Source organism: Oncorhynchus mykiss, chromosome 9 (genome assembly GCF_013265735.2).
Source record: "Oncorhynchus mykiss isolate Arlee chromosome 9, USDA_OmykA_1.1, whole genome shotgun sequence".
Taxonomy (NCBI): Eukaryota; Metazoa; Chordata; class Actinopteri; order Salmoniformes; family Salmonidae; genus Oncorhynchus; species Oncorhynchus mykiss.
In genome coordinates this window covers 24112253-24134311 of record NC_048573.1, presented here as the reverse complement: position 1 = coordinate 24134311, position 22059 = coordinate 24112253, and the positions used below count along the sequence as shown (strand labels likewise).

Below are 22059 nucleotides of genomic sequence, written 5' to 3'. Positions count from 1 at the left end.
CTAGATGGCAAAAATGTAATTGTAAAATGTACACAACTCTTAGCTACTGTATATCCAGGGCAGAAATGGATGCTTTTCTCAAAGCCTATAGAGAGAATCCTCCCCCTCCCCTGTCTTCGTTTTCCCTACCCCAGTCTTTGATGTGGACCTCTGCCAAGATCCTGGGGCCCCCCGAAATCAGTTACAGAGTGGTGGGTAAAAAGACACAGATGCAAGCTAGGCCTATCTTTTCTCTCTTTCTTTCTCCATCCCTGTTGTTTTCTCTCACCATATGTGTATCTCTTTTTCTATACCTCCCCCCTTTCTCTATATTTCCCTCCATTTTATTGTTACCTTTTCCCCCCTCTTTACGTCTCTTCTCCGTCTCACTCCCTGTCATTCCCTGGTGAGAAGATGAATGTGCCTGGGGCAGCAGGGTGGAGCCGCCGGGCCGACAGCCTCGCTCCGCCATTGGTGGATGCGCCTGGCTCTGCTGGGCGATTGTAAATGCTGCGGGATTAATGAAGAATGCCCACAAGGTGCCCATTGTTGACCGTCTGCCCGCCGCTGCCCCGCTCAATCTTCCACAGAGACACTAAGCCACTTAACCACCCAGCGGGACCAGAAGGAGGGGGTGTTCAGGAGGTCCGGTGCGAAAACGAGCGCCATTCTCCCAGGATCACGTCCTGTATCTGTCTTGTCTGTCCCCATAACCGTGTCGGTCCCACCCAACCAGACAGGCTTCAGTTCAGCTGCATTTCCAGGGCGTCCGACGATTTCCGATTCCGACTTGGTGTGGCACTAAAGCTTGTATACATTTCTCCCGGTGAGGCCCTGTCGTGTCTCCCTCACCCCAACCCCCACCTCCTTTTGTGTGATCTGAGTTCATCTGGGAGTCAGCGTAACCTGCACACATTGCCAGACTGGTGGGTTCTTAAAAGGACAGTTCAAAGTTAATTGGGCAGTTAAAGTTAGAGTCCTTAATTATAACAGTAACAAAGTGTTCTACCCATCCCTGTTTTGTAAAAAAAAAACTAAGAGATGGAGCTGGAGAAATGTAACTGCTCTAAATTCATAGACAAAGCTATGGATGCAAGGACTGACCATCCATTATATCAACATTATAGTTTGAACCATGTTTTAAGGCTATACAGTGTTTGTTTACAAACTTTGGAGTAAAACAAAAGTATATTTTGGGTTCTGATAGGATACAACAGTTGAACTAAACTCATAAGACAAGTATATTTTACGCTACTGCTACTCTCTGTTCATCATATATGCATAGTCACTTTAACCATATCTACATGTACATACTACCTCAATCAGCCCGACTAACCGGTGTCGGTATGTAGCCTCACTACTGTATGTAGCCTCGCTACTGTTATTTTCCCCTACTTCTTTACTTATCTATTGTTCATCTTTTTTGCACTGTTGGTTAGAGCCTGTACGTAAGCAGACCTGTTGTATTATGCGCACGTGATAAACTTCGATTTGATTTATTCTTCAAGAATAAATGGGTATTTATCATTCATTTCTACGTTTTTTTTAAAATACATAAAATGCTGTATTTAAGAATTCTAGCTGTAAAGGGACACTTTTAAAATTAGTCTGACAATTTCAGACCTCAACTCGGGTGTCAAACTCATTCCACGCGGGTTTTTGGACATAGACAACCTGGTCAGGGGAGTTCCTTACTAATTAATGACTTTATTAATCTATCAAGTACAAGGGTGGAGTGAAAACCCGCAGACACTCTGTTGGAAAAGTTTGACACGTGTCCTAACTGGTCTAATGGGGGAGGTGTGTTCATGTTGCACGCCATCTGTTATGTGGGCTAGATCCAGCTGTTTGCCTCAATCACAAATGAATGGAAAAGATAAACACTATCTAATTTCCAAATCTTTTCCATTCATTATAACTTCAGCCATATAGCCTGGTATAGTGTATCTACACAACCAATGGTGTGGGATGTGGACTTCAGACCACTTTTAAAATCTGAAGACGACAAACTTTGATTTTAAAGCCCCGCTACCCTCCAACCCAGCGCCCTTTATTCTGCCACTGCCAATGAACTTGCAGTTCAACAATGGCAAGGTAGCAAGGTCAGTCTTGTCAGCTTCCTGCTCCCTCCATTGTCTGGCTGTGAAAGCAGGTAATGGTGGGTCTGTCTGGCCTGTCTGGAGAGAAAGAAGGCCTGATGGATAGGCCGCATTGAACTGGAGGTTGAGACGAACCACGGGGAACCTGAGGAGAGGGATAGAGAGATAGTCAGACAGATTACGCCATGGGATGTGGAGGGAAGGGGGATGCTTTGTTCCGCAAGAGACTATGGCAGGCAAGCTGGTCAGTCACACGAGAGAGAGAAAGGGGGAGGGAGGGAGGGAGAGCGAGAGACGTCCTTCCTCCGGTGTTGGAGGCACTCAGTGGCGCATGCAATGATTGACGTGGGGCAGTGGTCACAATCACGCCTGTCTGTCTGCAGGCAATGTCCCCCTGCCACAAGTGTGTTGTTTTAACCTGGGCCTTTGTCTTGTTCAAAGGCCATGTCCAATCTCTCTTGAAATGTAGACTTCAGGTTGGTTTACTCATTCAGATTCTGAAGAGTGGGATGTTATATCCTCGTTATTGTATTCCATGAATCACTTTTCATAAAAGAGCCTTTGCCCTCTTCAGCTCCACCGGTGTTCAGAGTTTACCCACTTTTCTTTAACCACTAAGACAGTCAACCATTTCCCACATACAACTACACTGCCAGAATCTGGAGCTCCTTTTCTGACCTAATTGAACGTCATTGTGGATTGTTGGGACCAGGAGCACCACAGCCCCTCTGTTCGCCAGTCGGCCGGTGGCCAGTTCTTAGGCTGGGCACGGTCTGCCTGACGCCAGCTCTGCCCCAGCCCCCAGGTGGCAGGGGGAAGACTGGGATAAGGGGCGAGGGCAGGCATTAGCCTCGTTAAAGGCTTCTTTGGCTTTGGTAGTCGTCCTCGTAATGTTTTTGTTCCCCCTCTCTTTTGTTGTCCAGTCTGACAGTAGTTAAGGTAAGATCCTATTACAATGACAGCCAGGCCATTTAAAGGCATTGCCAGGGACTTTGCTGGGTTGAGAGGTTTCCTATGTGAGCTGCTTTCTTGTCGGCCTGAGCTCCATTAGCCTTTGCTTGAGGCATAGGACTTGCCTACATCAACCTTTCTGAAGCTTGGTGGTCAGAAGTGTATCCATTGTCCTGGAGGAATCTATGTATACTTTGGGCAGATCAGAAGAAGAACTCGTCTGCTAAGTTACACAGAGCTTTGTAGACCGAAGAAATTTGAAAGCCTCTGGTTATGCTCATTTTTAAGGCTCAGCATGACAAAAAATATCTGTTTAAGATGGACTAAAAAGTAATAGCCCTATATTACGACTATTTGGCTTGTTTCCAACTAAGACAGATTCTTAGCTAATTATTACATCTAAATGTGACTTTATATTGTTTGATGGGTAGGTCACATCTCGGTGAAACAATTTTGTGACAAAAGATTAAGCTGCTGACTGAAATCTGACCTAATTCAGAGTCCTGTGGTCATTTTAGGATGTTAGTTGTGTTTATGCAGCAGTCCAATTCAGGTCTTTTGGCAATTATTTGCATATCTCATACCTATCTAAAATGTGTAAACATTTACAACAACAAAAAACCACATGGAATCTGATCTTTTGACTTCCAATATATACGACTTCCATATGTGGATCTCAATTCTGATACAAACCCTATCCTCCATATGCGGCCTCTGTCAGGGCACTCATATCAGATTTTTTTTTTGCTCTGATGTGTTTCTTATTGCGCACAACCTGCCTTTATCATGACAACCACCAACTTTTTAAGGAACAGGGATGGGAAATGAGCATTGCATCTGCGTGCTACTTCAAATGCTACATCAGTGTGAATGCGCAAATCTGATATGGGTCACATTTAAAACTGTGTGTGGAGGGTCAGAAAGAGATATCGGATATAGAAAGAAAATCTGATTTAGGGTGGCTGTGTAAACAGCTTCTGACCTCAACATTAAGTTATTCAGAAGAACATTTGCCTGAGAAACTCTTAGTCGATGAGGCCCAGATGCATCAGTCAGTCTCACCCCTCTTCAAGGCCAGGCTTCTGCTAGACTCACACTCATTCAGGGAAAGACTATGAGCACAACGAACTGGCCATAATATCTGCACTATTACCCACTGACCTGTAATATAATGAAATATCTAAATAAGGGAACAGAATACATTAAACCAAATATCCAAATGTCTTTTTTCCTGTTTTTTATATATTCATGCGTATGTGTTGCATTAGCTTTCAAACTAAACTAAACTCCAGTACTTTTTACCTGGACTTAAAACCGGAAACCTTGATTGCTTTGCGTTGGCCTTGTCAGCTAAATAAGATGAAGGGAGACGGATAAACAAATGGGATAATTGATTATGAATGATTGTTTATTTAACTGTCTTTGCTGCCCAGACATATGGGCTTATAAGACACTATGGTTGCGTCCCATATGCCACCCTATTATCGACATAGTGAACTTCATCTGACCAGGGCCCATAGTGTTCTGGTCAAAAGTAGTGAACCACATAAGGAATAGGTTGCCGCTTTGGGACGCACACTAATTTGACTGATTTATTTACAGCGTGTGAGCAAACAACTCATCTTCACACATCCATAGAGATTGCATACCTACCAGTAGCCCAAAGCAAAACCAAACAAATAAATTAATATGTTACAGGAGCAGCCCCCATCCATACATCATCGTCTTGGAGAACCGTCCTGACTGCTGGCCCGTTCTGCTGCTGGAGATTGACGACTTCATCCAGCAAGCCGCTGACAGGTTAGCTAAAGGGGTTTCTTCCCTGGCCAGCCCCGGGAACGAACTAGAGGTGAGGCCGAACTGCTCGGCCTTCAAACATGTCCAAGTCATCTGGTCGTTCAGCTGGAGCGTCCTCCATAACTCATGACATGACTGTCAGCTAGTTCACCTGTTTGATTTGTGTTCTTCTTCGAGGTGTGATATTATCTACTTTTAAATATGCTTTACAGTTACATTTTACTACATGGACGTGCAAGTGTGTGTTTAACACAGATTTCTCCTGTGTGTGTGTGCATGCATATAACACGTGTAGGGGTGAGTCTGTGTACGTGACCATGTTGGCCCCCTTCCTGCGCTACCTGTACTGTGAGCCCCAGCGGCTGCCAGAGTACGCTCTGCTCAGACACAGCCTCCTCAGGGTCCTACTGCCCCCCCAGCCGGGGGATCACAACCAAGAAAAGAAGAAAGACCAGGAAACTGAAGAGGACCCGGGACAGAGCCCTGTGGTATGCCACAGCCTGGTTCGCTGTCTCTACGAGCTAGTTCCTCACATGCAGGTGAGACGAGATTGATTTTCCTTTTTGTTTCTTTGAGGAAACACACTATTTACAGTATAGACATGAACCTGTGAACCCACTATAGCATAGCACAACACAGCACATGTGAAAGACACAACATAGCAGGTATGGTATGATCATTGACGCGGCCTGTGTTATGTCTCCATCTTCAGGTGGACAGTGTGGAGGCAGTGTTGGAGCTGCGGGGCCTCGTGGAGGCCATGATCCCGGCTCTGGAGGTGGCCGACTGGGGGAGTGAGAGGGCCCAGCTGGCCCTGCAGCTGCTGTGTGCCTGTCAGCTAAGTCTGAAGCTTAGTGGAGACTGCAGACCACTACTCCAACTACTGCACCAGCTCCTCCCCACCCGCACAGAGGTGAGCCAGCCGGGCAAGCCAAAATAGTTGAAAATGGCTTCCTCACCTTGTCTTCATCTCCTTCAACTGCACAGATCAGTAAACAGTTTGTGTGGGTTCTAATGAGATCAGCCTCTTGCTTCACGCTCTTTCAAGCGTTGCCGCTGTTTATGGTTATGTTATATTTCTGAGAAGGAAGAACCCCCAGCAAACCGTTTCCCCACAGACAGACACAAAGCACAGCAGCTCTTTAGCTTGTTTGTCTGCCTGTGGCTGTGGAGGTTTGTTAGGATTCTGTCGACAGCTCCCGCTCAATGTATCCAGATCCGCCTCGCGGTGCGATCCTAATCTCCTCAAAGCATTGGTTTGGGAGCACATACAGCTCCAAAGATTCCTCCGGGGGTCGAAGACTGAGAGGGAATCTTTGGAGCTCAGTGTGCTGCGCTTACGATCCCTGCGTTTTCAAGACCCCTCGGGGTTGGGATGTGTGTGTTTGTGTTGGGGGGGGTAGGAGGGGGTTGTCAGTTTGTATTCTCACTTCCTCAAAAGTGCGTGCGTGTGACTGTGCATGTGTGTGTTTTTCCAGGAGTTCCCTGTGGAGGACATGATGGTGGGCTTGGCTCTGCTCCTTCTCGAGGCCTCAGCGTCCCAGCAGACCGGGCTGCTTACACTGGGTATCAACTCTCTCTCAGCTTCCTCTCCTTACACAGACTGGTCCCTCTCTCTACTCCTCTAAAATCACCTCTCTCGCTCTTTCCTTTTGCCTCTTTCTCTACTACTCTCACCTGTCTCACTCTTCCACACTCTTTCCCTCCCCCACACTTGCCTCTCTTTTCTCTACCTTCCCTACATGCACCTCTCTCTGTCTCTCTCCACTATTCTTGCCTCTGGCTATCCACACACTCACCTCTCCCTCTCTCTCCATCCCTACACCCCAACTCTCGTAATGATCATATCTTTACCCCCTGCAGCCCTAAGTCTGGCCCCCCCAGAGTGTGAGCGACCCCCCTGGGGTACCCCGGTGCTGGTGCTGCCTCTCCTGCAGGTCCTCTCCTGCTCATCCCTCATGGAGCCCCTGACGGACTCCCGCACACACACACGCAACCAGAGCCTGGCCCAGAGCCTCCTTCAGAATGCGCAGAGAGAGTCCTCCAAGCCTGCTGAGGTAAACAAATGCACTTCTTAGGGTTCATTTCTATAAAGGCCTACTCACAAAAAAACTTGAAGCGGGATTTACCTCCAGATTGGCCTTTATTTATGACGTGCGTGAGAGGAGCAATGATTAATGCCAAGCAATGAAATATGCCAAGTTAACATACTGTGTGTCATACTGTAAATATTATGCCCTGCATTCTTGTTAGCATATGGTCTTTATACCCATAGTTCTGCCAACCCCCCTCCAACCCTCATCTCCCCCTTATCCCCACTCTCTTTCCTACTCTTTACCAGAAGGTGTCCCAGTTAGCCTTACCCCTCAGCCTGTGGTCCAGTGAGTTGCTGGTGGCCACCCAGGTCCTACGCCAGGTGACAGGGGACCCGGTGGCGGCTAGCGAGTGGCTCTTGGCGGTGACCTCGGCCCTGCCCCTGAGCCAGCGCGTCCCGTCTCCCCTCACCCTTACCGTGGCTCACCTGGTGGTCACCGGTCAGCAGGAAGTCTGCAGACTGGCCCTGAAAACTGCAGCTGCCATCGCCCAGGCAGACCCCGCACAGGTAGCTACTGGAAACCGCATGCTGAAGCCACATTTGATTAAAGTTAATGTTGACCACATGCAGGACCCACATTCATATATAACTGTAAGTTATATAAAGTTAAACTCTAGGAATTACAGAACTGTTATACTTTTTTTGGGTGAACAATAGTTTTTATTGAATCACTTAAAGATGCGTTAAAAGGTTTTGTATAATTTCAGCCAGTAGTTCACGAGCCAAAACGGGTCCCCGAAAATTGTGCACAACGTCATCCTGCAAAAAAAATACAAAAATGTTACGAATATCTTGTTCAGAACGGTAAACGGGGGCAAATCGCTTTGAAACTGAAAACAAAAATGTGCATTCTTATTCACTGTTTCACTCTGCTTCCAAACAATTTCTCCCTACTGAACACAACCCTGTTTGTTGCTATCACTACAGTGCATATGGAAAGTATTCAGACCCTTTGCTATGAGATTTGAAATTGAGCTCAGGTGCATCCTGTTTCCATTGATTATCCTTGAGATGTTACTACAACTTTGTTGGAGTCGACCTGTGGTAAATTCAATTGATTGGACATGATTTGGGAAGGCACACACCTGTCTATTAAGCTCCCACAGTTGACAGTGCATGTCAGAGCAAAAACCAAGCCATGAGGTTGAAGAAATTGTCTGTAGAGCTCTGAGACAGGATTGGGTTGAGGAACAGATCTGGGGAATGGTACCGAACAATTTCTGCAGCATTGAAGGTCCCCAAGAAGAAAGTGGCCATCATCATTCTTAAATGTAAGACGTTTGGAACCACCAACACTCTTCCTACAGCTGGCCACCCAGCCAAACTGAGCAACCGGGGGAGAAGGGCCTTGGTCAGTGAGGTGACCAAGAACCCGACCATCTCTGCAGCCCTCCACCAATCAGGTCTTTATGGTAGAGTCGCCAGACGGAAGCCAGTCCTCACTAAAAGGCACATGACAGCCCACTTGGAGTTTGCCAAAAGGCACCTAAAGGACTCTCAGACCATGAGAAACAAGATTCTCTGGTCTGATGAAACCAATATAGAACTCTATAGCCTGAATGCCAAGCGTAACGTTTGGAGGAAGCCAGGCACTGCTCTTCACCTGGCAATACCATCCCTCCGGCTTAAGCATGGTGGTGGTAGCTTCATGTGGCAGGGATTGAGACTAATCAGGATCGAGGGAAAGATGAACGGAACAAAGTACAGAGATCCTTGATTGAAACCTGCTCTAGAGGTTCACCTTCCAACGGGACAACGACCCTAAACACACAGCCAAGACAACATAGGAGTGCCTTCGGGACAAGTCTCTGAATGTCCTTGAGTGGTCCAGCCAGATCCCTGGACTTGAACCCGATCGAACATCTCTGGAGAGACCTGAAAATAGCTGTGCAGCGACATTCCCCATCCAACCAGACAGAACTTGAGAGGAACTACAGAGAGGAATGGGAAAAACTCCCCAAATACAGATGTGCCAAGCTTGTAGCGTCATACCTAAGAAGACTCGAGGCTGCCAAAGGTACTTCAACAAAGTACTGAGTAAAGGGTCAGAGTACTTATGTAAATGCAAAATTTCAGTTTTTATTTGCAATAATTTTGCAAACCTTTCTAAAAACCTGTTTTTGCTTTGTCATTATGGGGTATTGTGTGTAGATTGATGAGGGGAAAATAAAACGATTGCATCCATTTTAGAATAAGGCGTAACGTAACAAAATGTGGAAAAAGTGAAGGGGTTCAAATACTTTCCGGATGCACTATATACCACCGGTTGAAAGGCAAAGGATTAAAACCGTCAGACACTGTGACCCCGGAGGACTATCACCTGCTATAGACAATAAAGAAATGTCACATTGTATATCACCCTTATTTGCAGCGCTCATTAGATGGCTTAGTGCACACCTTTTGATTCTGTAATTGCTCCCTGAGCGCCTGTTGTTCTGCTAGTTAAGTGGGGAGCAGTAAGTTATTGGTGCCTTTTATACCCATGGTATTTCCTTGTACCCGTGTGTGTGTGTGTGTGTGTTTGTGTGTGTGTGTGTGTACAGTATGAGGCGTGTTTGTGTCGTTACAGTGTGTGTGTGTCGACACCCCATATACAGTTTTTATGGGCTGATTAATTTCTCCTTTACACCATTGGCTTGTGGGCTAATTCCCCCCCCCCCCCCGACCTCTATGTCTCTCAGTAACTAGGAGGCTAAATCACAACACCACCACTGCCGCAGCCTGCAGGCACTAGGGTGCTGCAAACACGAGATTTACAAGCCACAAATAGAAACACGCTAGGCTACTATCTACAGTATAATTCATGTTTTCTACTTACGGTCTTGTCACTACAATGCTAACTTGTAGAGTCTTCAGGCACTGCAGTGCAACAACGGAAGGAAGGACCTAGTCTTTAACCAAGAAGAACAGACAACACAATTACCAACACAATAATCAACCAACACAATAATCAACCATTCAATCACCATCTAAACTCTGTACACTCAATGCACTGTTGTAAAGATCTGTGGCTGTTTCAAGCTTCTCAGAGTTGGAGTGCTGATCTAGGATCAGGTTCCCCCTGTTTAAGTAATCTTACTGACTGAAATGTGAAAGGCAAAACTGATCCTACTCTAGTAGTTTGACACCATATGGCCCCAGATTTTTACAACAGTGCATTTAATGTAATTGCAGAGGTGGTTGGTTATTGTATTGGGGAACACAGGTGGCCGTTCCCTCGAAAAGGCACACAAAAAAAACGGGAAGGGAGAGAACCCCCCCCCCCCATGATAAGCCATGCAGATGTTGGGGTTGCTAGGCAACAGGGCAAGGTGTGGGCGAACGGGGAGCGATAAGCGCGTTATGCTAATGAAGGCATAGCAGTGGCAGAGGCGTCGCCGACAGGGGACTGAGGGTCAGAGAAGGACACCTTTCTCTCAGTGTTTTACTCCCGGAAGGAAGGAAGGAAGGAAGGAAGCAAGGAAGGAAGCAAGGTATGGAGTAGTGGCCTTAACCTCTGCTCTGACACGACCGTTTGGGGCGCCCATTGGGGCATTTCAGAGGATTCCCTCAAAATGTAATTGGATTTTTAAGAACTGAAAATAGCTCTTTCACGGCGCACTTAACTTAAGTCCCTGGCCTTTGAAGCTAACGTTTTTGGATGAAACCAATTGCACACAATTTCAACCCAAACCAGGGGGCAACAGAGTTAGGTGGAGACATGGAAACGTATAGTAGTGATGAAAGTAGAGAATGGTAGGCACACTGACAGTGACGCGGAATTCTATCAATCCAATGCATCCAATGTTTGCGCTAACTGGTAAGTGACATTCCTGATCTCACCATGGAGTCTATAAGATCATGGATACTGGCCAAGTTATGAATGGTCCAAGAGAGGGAAGCCTGCTATCCATGTGGAGGGGGGGGGCAGGGAGTTAATCCCGCGCCGTCTCAGTTTACACTGTTGGGGGTAGGAAGGGCTATATGATTTTAGGAGGGAACCACTGAGCATTCCTATTCCGGAGGTTGTTATTAAGCCTTACAGTGCCTTCAGAAAGAATTCATACCTGTTGACTTATTCCACGTTTTGTAGTGTTACAACCTGAATTCAAAATGAAGAGAAAAAAAGGTAAAACCTCACCTATCTATCTACACATAATACCCCATATAGTGAAAACATGTTTTTAGAAATTCTTGCTAATTTGTTGAAAATGAAATACTAAAATATCTTATTTGCATAGGTATTCACATCCCTGAGTCAATACCTTGTTAGAAGCAGCTTTGGCAGTGGTTACAGTTGTCATTATTTCTGGGTAAGTCTTTAAGAGCTTTCCACTCCTGGATTGTGCAACATTTGCCCATTTTTTTATTTTCGAAATTATTTAAGCTCTGTGAAATTCGTTCACTGTCTTCTTGGTAAACAACTCCAGTGTAGATGTGGCCTTGTGTTTTAGGTTATTGTCCTTCTGAAAGGTAACTTCATCTCTGAAAGGTAACTTCATTCAGCAGACTGAACAAGGTTTTTCTCTAGGATTTTGCATGGGCTTAGCTTAATTTATGTTTTATCCAGAAAAACTCCCCAGTCCTTAAAGATGACAAGCATACCCATAACATGATGCAGCCACCACTATGCTTGAAAATATGGAGAGTGGTACTCAGTAATGTGTTGAAGGCACTGCATCTATACCTTATGTACTTAACGCAAGAACACAAGGCTGTTCCACTTACTTGCGTAGCAAAAACAAGCAAACAAATGCAGCATATTTTTGCCTGTGTACCTATCTGGCCACAGTTTTCTATTTGGCCAATGGGCCTGCTGTTTGGCACCCCTTCACTATACTGTATGGAGGGTTGGCTGTATATTGGACGTGTGTGCATTACCTAATTTGTCCTTATTGCTTTCTATAATAACAGATTCATTTTCTCTCAGTTCCCTTTCCATATTCTCTAGTCTTGGCCTGGGATGATGATGATGATACCTCCACTAGAACTGACACTAATTTGGCTGGGGTTGTCTGTTTGTTCTGCCCCCAAGGCTCTATATGTTTGTCAGGGTTTGTGGGAGAGAGAGGAAGCGTACTTAGGTGTCTTGGAATGGCAAAAGCCTCCGGGACAAGACTCTGCTTTTGTACAACAGTGTGTCAGCTGTGGGGGGTTGGAAAGAAGGAAGGCGAGAGAGTGGGAGTGAAAAGCGAGAGACAGAAGTAAGTTATTAAGAAAGGAAGAAATTAAGGAATGAGGAGCTCCTTGAGAGCGGGGGAGGGAGTGGGGGGAACACCAGCGCAGGAACGCGACTTTCAAAGTTCAAAGCCCGACGATTCCTTTGCCTCTTCCTTGCGCTGTGTGGCGGCGGGGGTGGCGGTGGCGGGTGAGATGGATCGGTTGTGACAGTGTGCAGCTTAGCGCGGCCTGTAATGATGTGGGTGAGAAGAACTCAGGCAAGAATGTAGAATATTACCCCCCCCTTACTCCCACACTACCCTATACAAGAAGAAATGTGCTTCAAGTAAACATGCTTCAACTAGTGTGCCCCCGTCTATCCTGTCCGTCTGTCCGTCTGTCACTCACTCACTCACTTTCTCTCTTTCCCACCCCCTCTTTCTCTCTCTCTCCCTCCCTCTCTTTCTCTCTCCCCCCCTCCCCTCTCACCCCTCCCTGTCTTTCCCTCCCTCGCTCTCTCTCTCTGCAGGTCCCATCCCTTCTTCATGTTCTGTTGTTTAAGCTGGGGAAGGAGTGTGACCCAGACTTGTCCCACGCTGTGCTGTACTCGCTGCCAAACTTTGGGACCCACAAGGTACTTACTGCACTGCACACGGCTGGCCTGTTTGAAAGGCTGAGTCATATCCCCAAACAGTGGAAAAATGCTATACTTTTAGCTGCTATAACTAGTAGTAGGAGTCTCAACGTCAAAGGACAGTGCTCAGTTTTAGAGAAGACTTTGCATCTCATTGCCTCACATTGATTATGGTCAAGAAAGACTTAACGCCAAGCCTTCCAAGAAAGCTTCCTGTGTACCAATTTATGCATGAGTGTCATTGAATAGTGTATTGGCTCAAACTTAACATCATACTTTATGTTGACGTGTGTCTGTGTGTGTGGCTTCCCCTCTCTGACATGTGTTGTGTGGTTGTCAGTTGTGTCTTCCCCAGGTGCTCCACACTCTCCAGATGCTGGGCAGCGCCCCCAAGCTGAGGGCCGTGGCACTGCGCCTCATGACAGCTCTGTGGGAGAAACAGGTTAGTGATGTTCTTCATTACACAAAGGAATTTCTAAAGATTGTTGACATCCAGTGGAAGCGATAGGAACTGCAATAAGGTCCCTTAGAAATCTGTATTCCCAATGAAAACTCATTGAAAAGAGTGTGACCTCAAAAAAAACAATCTGAATGGTTTGTCCTCGGGTTTCGCCTGCTAAATAAGTTATCTTATACTCACAGACATGATTCAAACCGTTTTAGAAACGTCAGGGTGTTTTCTATCCAAATCTGCTAATAATATGCATATCTTATCTTCTGGGGATGAGTAGCAGGCAGTTTAATTTGGGCATGCATTTCATCCGGACGTGAAAATACTGCCCCCTGTCACCAAGAAGTTAACTTCCTGACTGATGTCTTGAGATGTTGCTTCAATATATCCACATAGTTTTCCATCCTCGGGATGCCATCTATATTGTGAAGTGCACCAGTCCCTCCTGCAGCAAAGCACCCCCGAAAATGATGCTACCACCCCCGTGCTTCACGGTTGGGATGAGGTTCTTCGGCTTGCAAGCATCCACCTTTTCCTCCAAACATAACGATGGCCAAACAGTTCTATTTTTGTTTCATCAGACCAGAGGACATTTCTCCACAATGTACGATCTTTGTCCCCATGTGCAGTTGCAAGCCGTAGTCTGGCTTTTTAATGGCGGTTTTGGAGCCGTGGCTTCTTCCTTTCTGAGGGACTCGTTTTACTGTGGATATAGATACTTTTGTACCTGTTTCCTCCAGCGTCTTCACAAGGTCCTTTGCATTGATTTGCACTTTTCGCACCAAAGTACGTTCATCTCTAGGAGACAGAACGCGTCTCCTTCCTGAGCGGTATGACGGCTACATGGTCCCATGGTGTTTATACTTGCATACTATTGTTTGTACAGATGAATGTGGTACCTTCAGACACTTGGAAATTGCTCCCAATTTCCAAACGGGGGTCTACAATTTTTTTTCTGAGGTCTTGGCTGATTTCTTTTGACTTTCCAATGATGTCAAGCGAAGAGGCACTGAGTTTGAATGTAAGCCTTGAAATACATCCACAGGTACACCTCCAATTGACTCAAATTATGTCAAATTATGTCAATTAGCCTATCAGAAGCTTCTAAAGCCATTAAATCATTTTCTGGAATTTTCCAAGCTGTTTAAAGGCGCAGTCAACTTAGTGTATGTAAACTTTTGTCCCACTGGAATTGTGATACAGTGAATTATTAGTAAAATACTCTGTCGAAACAATTGTTGGAAAAACAAACAAACTATAGTTTGTTAACAAGTAATTTGTGAAGTGGTTGAAAAACAAGTTTTAATAACTCCAACCTAAGTGTATGTAAACTGTATATACTGAACAAAAATATAAACGCAACATGTAAAGTGTTGGTCCCGTGTTTTATGAGCTGAAATAAAAGATCCCAGAAAATTTCCATACGCACAAAAGCTTATTCCTCTCAAATTTGGTGGACAAATTTCTTTACATCCCTGTAAGTGAGCATTTCTCTTTTGCCAAGACAATCCATCCACCTGACATGTGTGGCGTATCAAGAATATGATTAAAGCCCGGTTTTATTGCTTCTTTAATCATAACAACAGTTTTCATTGCGAAAGGGTTTTCTAATGATCAACTAGCCTTTTAAAATTATAAACCTGGATTAGCTAACACTACGTGCCATTGGAACACAGGAGTGATGGTTGCTGATAATGGGCCTCTGTACACCTATGTAGATATTCCATAAAAAATCAGCCGTTTCCAGCTACAATAGTCATTTACAACATTAACAATGTCAACACTGTATTGCTGATCAATTTAATGTTATTTTAATGGACAAAAAATGTGCTTTTCTTTCAAAAACAAGGTCTAAGTGACCCTAAACTTTTGAACGGTAGTGTAGATATATACAGTGCCTTGCGAAAGTATTTGGCCCCCTTGAACTTTGCGACCTTTTGCCACATTTCAGGCTTCAAACATAAAGATATAAAACTGTATTTTTTTGTGAAGAATCAACAACAAGTGGGACACAATCATGAAGTGGAACAACATTTATTGGATATTTCAAACTTTTTTAACAAATCAAAAACTGAAAAATTGGGCGTGCTAAATTATTCAGCCCCTTTACTTTCAGTGCAGCAAACTCTCTCCAGAAGTTCAGTGAGGATCTCTGAATGATCCAATGTTGACCTAAATGACTAATGATGATAAATACAATCCACCTGTGTGTAATCAAGTCTCCGTATAAATGCACCTGCACTGTGATAGTCTCAGAGGTCCGTTAAAAGCGCAGAGAGCATCATGAAGAACAAGGAACACACCAGGCAGGTCTGAGATACTGTTGTGAAGAAGTTTAAAGCCGGATTTGGATACAAAAAGATTTCCCAAGCTTTAAACATCCCAAGGAGCACTGTGCAAGCGATAATATTGAAATGGAAGGAGTATCAGACCACTGCAAATCTACCAAGACCTGGCCGTCCCTCTAAACTTTCAGCTCATACAAGGAGAAGACTGATCAGAGATGCAGCCAAGAGGCCCATGATCACTCTGGATGAACTGCAGAGATCTACAGCTGAGGTGGGAGACTCTGTCCATAGGACAACAATCAGTCGTATATTGCACAAATCTGGCCGTTATGGAAGAGTGGCAAGAAGAAAGCCATTTCTTAAAGATATCCATAAAAAGTGTTGTTTAAAGTTTGCCACAAGCCACCTGGGAGACACACCAAACATGTGGAAGAAAGTGCTCTGGTCAGATGAAACCAAAATTTAACTTTTTGGCAACAATGCAAAACATTATGTTTGGCGTAAAAGCAACACAGCTCATCACCCTGAACACACCATCCCCACTGTCAAACATGGTGGTGGCAGCATCATGGTTTGGGCCTGCTTTTCTTCAGCAGGGACAGGGAAGATGGTTAAAATTGATTGGAAGATGGATGGATCGAAATACAGGACCATTCTGGAAGAAAACCCGATGGAGAAAGACCTGCAAAAGACCTGAGACTGGGACGGAGATTTGTCTTCCAACAAGACAATGATCCAAAACATAAAACAAAATCTACAATGGAATGGTTCAAAAATAAACATATCCAGGTGTTAGAATGGCCAAGTCAAAGTCCAGACCTGAATCCAATCGAGAATCTGTGGAAAGAACTGAAAACTGCTGTTCACAAATGCTCTCCATCCAACCTCACTGAGCTCGAGCTGTTTTGCAAGGAGGAATGGGAAAAAATGTCAGTCTCTCGATGTGCAAGACTGATAGAGACATACCCCAAGCGACTTACAGCTGTAATAAAAGGTGGCGCTACAAAGTATTAACTTAAGGGGGCTGAATACTTTTGCACGCCCAATTTTTCAGTTTTTGATTTGTTAAAAAAGTTTGAAATATCCAATAAATGTCGTTCCACTTCATGATTGTGTCCCACTTGTTGTTGATTCTTCACAAAAAAAATACAGTTTTATATCTTTATGTTTGAAGCCTGAAATGTGGCAAAAGGTCGCAAAGTTCAAGGGGGCCGAATACTTTCGCAAGGCACTGTAGATGTGTATATCTATTCAATATAAAGTTGTATTACGTTTTCTTGTTTTTCAGATCACAAAGAAAACACAATACTTTTTTACATCCAAATAACAATACAATATATGATGCCAGCTGATTGTCCACACTGCACTTTCAGAAGGGTGTTTAATTTGCAATGCATTGTTTCCCAGGTGGCGGGAGTTGACACATTGACAGTCTTGGTTTCGGATTAAGTGTCTCTGTCTCTCTTGGCTGTAGGACCGTGTGTACCCTGACCTCCAGAGGCTGATCTCCCAGTTCGAGAAGTCTGTGCTCCTCGGGAAGGAGGCCCAGTGGGAACAGATTCTAGCCAGGGCTGCCTGTGTCAGAGACATTTGCAGAGAGAGGTGGGCTCCAACACTCCCCTGAGACTTATACGGTCTGTCCTCTTAGGGTTCTTCCTAAGCCCCTCGCTTTCTCTATACCAAGTGTGTCCAACCCTCCTCCTGGGGAGCTACTGGCTGTGCAGTCTTTTGCTCCGTCCCTGCTCTAACATACCTGATTCAACTGACCAGCTGCTCATCGGGACCTAGATTAGCTGAATAAGTTGTGTTGGAGCAGGGCTGGCGCAAAAGCCTGCTCACACAGTAGCACTCCGGGAGGAGGGTTGGCCACCCCTGCCCTATGCCCTCTACCCTTCCACACTTCTTCTGCACCTTACACCCTTCGATCCATATTAGATATGCGCTTGTTCAATCTTTTGAAAGTTTCAGACCTACATAAGTGCCTTGGCGGTAAGGATTTTGAATTTGCTTCCAGAAAGAGGTTTTAATGACTCGTCTGTCCCAGGCCCTACCAGCACGGAGGGGACATGCTGGCTGCCATCACACACACTCTGGCCCAGTGTTCCAGACCAGACCAGGCCGCCCCTGCTGCCTTGGCCCTGCAAGGTCTACACGAGCTTTGCCGCACCGAGGTGAGAGTACACATGCGTGCCCGGGTTTCTGTTAGCCGGTAATTGCTGCCTTAATGGCTGGATATTTTTTTTAAACGGCAAATTAAAAAAATTGTGGTCTGACAAATTGACCAGGAGAAAAACCAGCATGCTATCAACGCGTCACCCACCACTTTACAATGTGAGCGTGAGGCAGTATGCATTTTGAAAACATACTTAGTTGTTTGACACCTGAATGTTTTACTTCATGTTATGAGGCATGTCTTCACATTCTTGAAAGTCCGACCATGGAAAGATGGAGGCAATTATTTCATAACCTTATAGGGGGCGCGTGAGTTTCAAGTTTGGGGAAGCATACAATTTATCCTACCAATCTGCCTGTCAGTTAGGGTTTTCATATAAGTGTTTTTGTGGATCAGTTTAATTTCAATAATGTTTTTGTTTCTCAAAATCGTTGTCATGTGGAAATCATACACATCTTTAGTTAAAATAATACAAATATTAAAGTCTAAATTCAACTAATGCGAGAGCACCAGCCTCTGCCATATGGACACATTACCGTAATCATTGGCTGCGAAATATCATAAATGAGCGCATGGAACTCAGAGATGACCAATGCAGCCGTTGGCCTATAACCTCCATTGTCAACCAATTCAAAATAGATAAAGCTGACAAATAAAAACAGTAGAAAATATAGCCTACTGATAAAATGTTGGTTCTTTCAATCACATTCATCTCTCTACTTTGCCCGTCTGCCTCCCTTATCTGTCTTGACTTTTGCTAGTGAAGTGCAAAATTCTATCAAATCCTCACTGGATTCTGCCCAAAGCTGTAGCTAGCAAACCTGCAACATTGTATCAACTAGCCTATTCTGGGCTCTCAGAGTTTCCCCCAGTGAGCTCGGGACAAACAGCTGTTTTTGCACAAGAGAAAGGTAGGCTATTTTATGACGTTTCCACTGGATATATGGGATGATCCGATTATGATATGTTGCTCTTTCACATGGAGGCTTGGTGATTACCGAGGGGTAGATTGTTTGAGGAACTCTTAGGCTATCATTCGCAATGGATGTAAAAAAAAAAACGACTTTGTTGACTTAAGTTGAGCTTCTCAGTCATTTATTAGTGGTGGTTGTGGTGACTAAGACAATCAGAAAGCAAACATCCCCAAATGGGCACTCCTACAAGGTAGGCCCGTTGTGTGCGTGCTGAGGCAGGCGTGCTCCCTTATCATTAACAAGACAGGAGAGACCAGACCCACGCTCATTGCTCACATGGAGCACTCCAAACAATTAGACAATGGAAAAATAAATGATAGTTATAAAATAAAACCCAAACTTGTTTCTCACAAGTGTAGCAGGTTGTGAACTCTACAAATGACAGTTCCACTCCGAGAATGAGAATGCAAAAATAACTGTAGGCCTAATAATATAAATGCGTTTAACATAAATGAATGTAACCAAATGACGGGGATTAACAGTACATTTACTATTGGTGACAGATGTAATGGGGAATTGCTTAAAAACAAACAGTCAAAGGGAAATAAATTCACATAGAACAATGAATGCGCAAGTATTGGTGGGAGACAGCGGAGTGGATTCTGGAGATTTGAGCACATACATTTTGGAGAGCGAGACACACCTACAGGTTATCTTTGCCACACACCCCACTTCCTGTCTCATTGTTTAAAATTATACTCAAGTCGCATTCTCTTCACACACTTTAGATGCTTCTCACTGACCGCAGCAGCTCAATAATCAGCTAGGCCTTTTGCCACACAGCTGCCTATGAAGGACTTCCTCAGATGCCATTTCATACCTGTTCTATTAGTTTTCAGATCAACTTTCTTTCACCCTCTTTCTCATTTTCTAATGGAGATCTGTCATATACCTCTCGCATCAGGTGTGCTGATTACATTTGTCATTTAGCTGACGCTCTTATCCAGAGCGACTTACAGTTAGTGCATTCATCTCTAAAATAGCTAGGTGGGACAACCACATATCACAGGCGTAGAAAGGACATTTTTTCCTCAACGTAGCTGTCAGATTCAGAGCTAGAAAGGGGGTTTCGCTGGTGGTGTTACGGGGGTCAAGTGCAAGTGCTGATTAAGTGTTTATTTTCCCCATTTTTCCTGTGAATTGCATTTTGGCAACTGTTTGAAAAGGATGTTTTATTGCCTGCTTCATTACAGGAGTTGCATGTTTTGTTAAGATTCTGAACACAGTGAGTGAACGCCCTAAAGCATATCTGTCCGATAAATTTCTCAAATGGCTGGTAAATGAAGATATTCCCGTCGCGTTGTCCGGCGCCACATTTGCCTAACGGAAACCCTGACACACACACAGACACACACGCATGCACACACACACACACACACGCATGCACACACACACGCACTGCCACTAAATTTTCCTAAGATGTCCGAACACTGAATATGAATACTGCCTTACTTGGTATGTGCTTGTTACAATAAGCACAATTCAATAAACCCCCTAAGATAACGTTGTCTTCAGGTGGTAAACGTTGATGATGTTTTTCCAGGTGGTGGATGTGGGCTCCACATGGACAGCCTTGGGCCCTAAGCTGAGCTGTGACTCTAGACCTCTGGTGGTCAAGGCCATAGCAGAGCTCCTGGCTCTGCTGCCACAGCTCACTGTCAAGACAGAGGAGTACGAGGTACACCACCTGTCCTCCAAATCTGTGGACTATGCATAACACACCTGGGGCCCATATTTTAACAATGGCAATTTTAACACGTTTTTTGTTGTTTTTGTGCAGCATTTCATTTTGATGTGATTTGAGGCCTTTTCGCCCTTAACTCTGGCTTGTTCTCCTTCAGAAACTCAAAGAGCAGATTGTCAGCTTTCTCTGGGGCTACGCTCTCAACAAGGTTGGTGGAGAAATCAGAGAAGTCTGCTTCCCAGACTAGCTTTTCCCAGATCTCTGTGCATGTTTTTGTTTTGATGGGTTTGTGTGTTCCAGGAACCTGAGGTGGCCAGTTGTGGATACAAGGCTCTGTCAGAGTTCTCAGAGGCAGCGCACACGCTCCTTCACCTCCCCGAGCAGGTGAGAGTACCACTGGATAGACGACGCTCTCCCAATGTTCCTACAACCACCTAGCAACGTTATGTAATAGTAATTCATCCCTGGAGCGGCAGGTAGCCTAGCGGTAAGAGAGGCAGGCCAGCAACGGTAGGGTTGCCTGTTTGAATCCTAGATGACATTGTCTGCCGTTGTGCCCTTGAGCAAGACACTTAACCCGCCACAGCAACCGCTCCCCGGGCACCCAGTGTGGTAGCCCCCCGCACCTCTCCAAAAACCTGTATATGTTTTGTTGGGGTTGGGTTGAAAGCAGAAGTCAAAATTTGTATGGACCTTTATCTGCAATCGATAAAAAGTTATCTTAATCTGATTTTAATCCATTATACTCATAAATAATCAAATTGTTGTTTATCATTGTTGTGTAATGCAATCAGTCAGCCAATCATGTCTTTGGTATGCTGGTTTGTCTTCCTGGTAGGCCAGGCCAGTCGCAAAACTTCCTGAAAGTGTGGAGGAGGAACAGGTAAAGGAGAAAGAGGAGGAGGAGGAGGAGGAAGATTTATCCATTCCAGGTCCATCCTATGTGAAGCTCCTAGGTCTCACATCCCTCTCAGTCCTGCCAGGTAGAAGCTGCTCATATCTAATATACCCCACATCTCTAACTACCTTGGTTCTTTCCTTTTCTGTCCTTTTTATAACTACTGTACTGTTAGACACATATACTCACAACACACACGTGCTCGCTCTCTCTCACTACAACTCTTTAGATTCACAGCAGTACTGAGCACCGTGCCAACTTTTGAGGATGGGACTAAATGTTTTCGGATGTTGATTTAATAGTGTATTCGATTTAATGCAGCGTTTAAATTGTTTTGTGTGAAACTATTCAGCAATACCTCCCGAGGACTGTCTCTACATGCTGAAACGCAGCACCACAGAGCAGTTGACTCGAATAAATCAGAAATTCTGCCCCAATCCCTCGACAGCCTCTTTCGACCAAACTCTACCCCACTCCAGTTTCCAGCTCCAATGTAATTTAATGAAGCGTGTCAATTATATTAAACGATGAGGAATTCTGAAAAGTAAACCGACACTCAATGTCCTTTTGTCGACGTGCTTTGTTCCCAGACGCCCCGGGCCACTCTTTTCCTTCTCTGCCTCGTAAAAATAAACTGTGTGTTTATACCATAGTCTCCCATTGTGTGTGAAACTGTGAATACTCTTCTCTGCTCTTACACGGGTTGGGGACATCCATCATGGCATCCATTATATACAGTATGTTTGCCCAAATTCAAATAGTATTTGTTTTTATTTCAAATAGTGTTTCATTTAGCCTTCCTGAGTGCCGGATGGGTGCGGTTTGCACTTTTGAGACTTCTATTTTGTTCCATTGCAGACTTCAACAACAGAATTCAAATATGCCACTATCGCCTCT

At 44.8% G+C, this 22059-nt stretch overlaps 1 protein-coding gene across 2 annotated transcripts in view; it reads left to right on the top strand.

The window, feature by feature from the left end:
• The window catches only part of focad (focadhesin), a 63459-nt gene that overhangs the window by 16568 nt on the left and 24832 nt on the right, over nt 1-22059 (top strand). The window contains exons 6-19 of one of the 2 annotated variants that reach the window (XM_021615174.2): nt 4728-4829; nt 5122-5365; nt 5539-5739; nt 6305-6392; nt 6690-6883; nt 7171-7428; nt 12590-12694; nt 13035-13136; nt 16908-17035; nt 17478-17604; nt 20124-20258; nt 20422-20472; nt 20565-20648; nt 21103-21247. In XM_021615174.2, the coding sequence (XP_021470849.2) occupies nt 4728-4829; nt 5122-5365; nt 5539-5739; nt 6305-6392; nt 6690-6883; nt 7171-7428; nt 12590-12694; nt 13035-13136; nt 16908-17035; nt 17478-17604; nt 20124-20258; nt 20422-20472; nt 20565-20648; nt 21103-21247 (1964 nt within the window). Of the gene's footprint in view, nt 1-4727; nt 4830-5121; nt 5366-5538; nt 5740-6304; nt 6393-6689; nt 6884-7167; nt 7429-12589; nt 12695-13034; nt 13137-16907; nt 17036-17477; nt 17605-20123; nt 20259-20421; nt 20473-20564; nt 20649-21102; nt 21248-22059 lie in introns of both variants that reach the window. The other variant, XM_021615173.2, reaches the window with a different exon arrangement.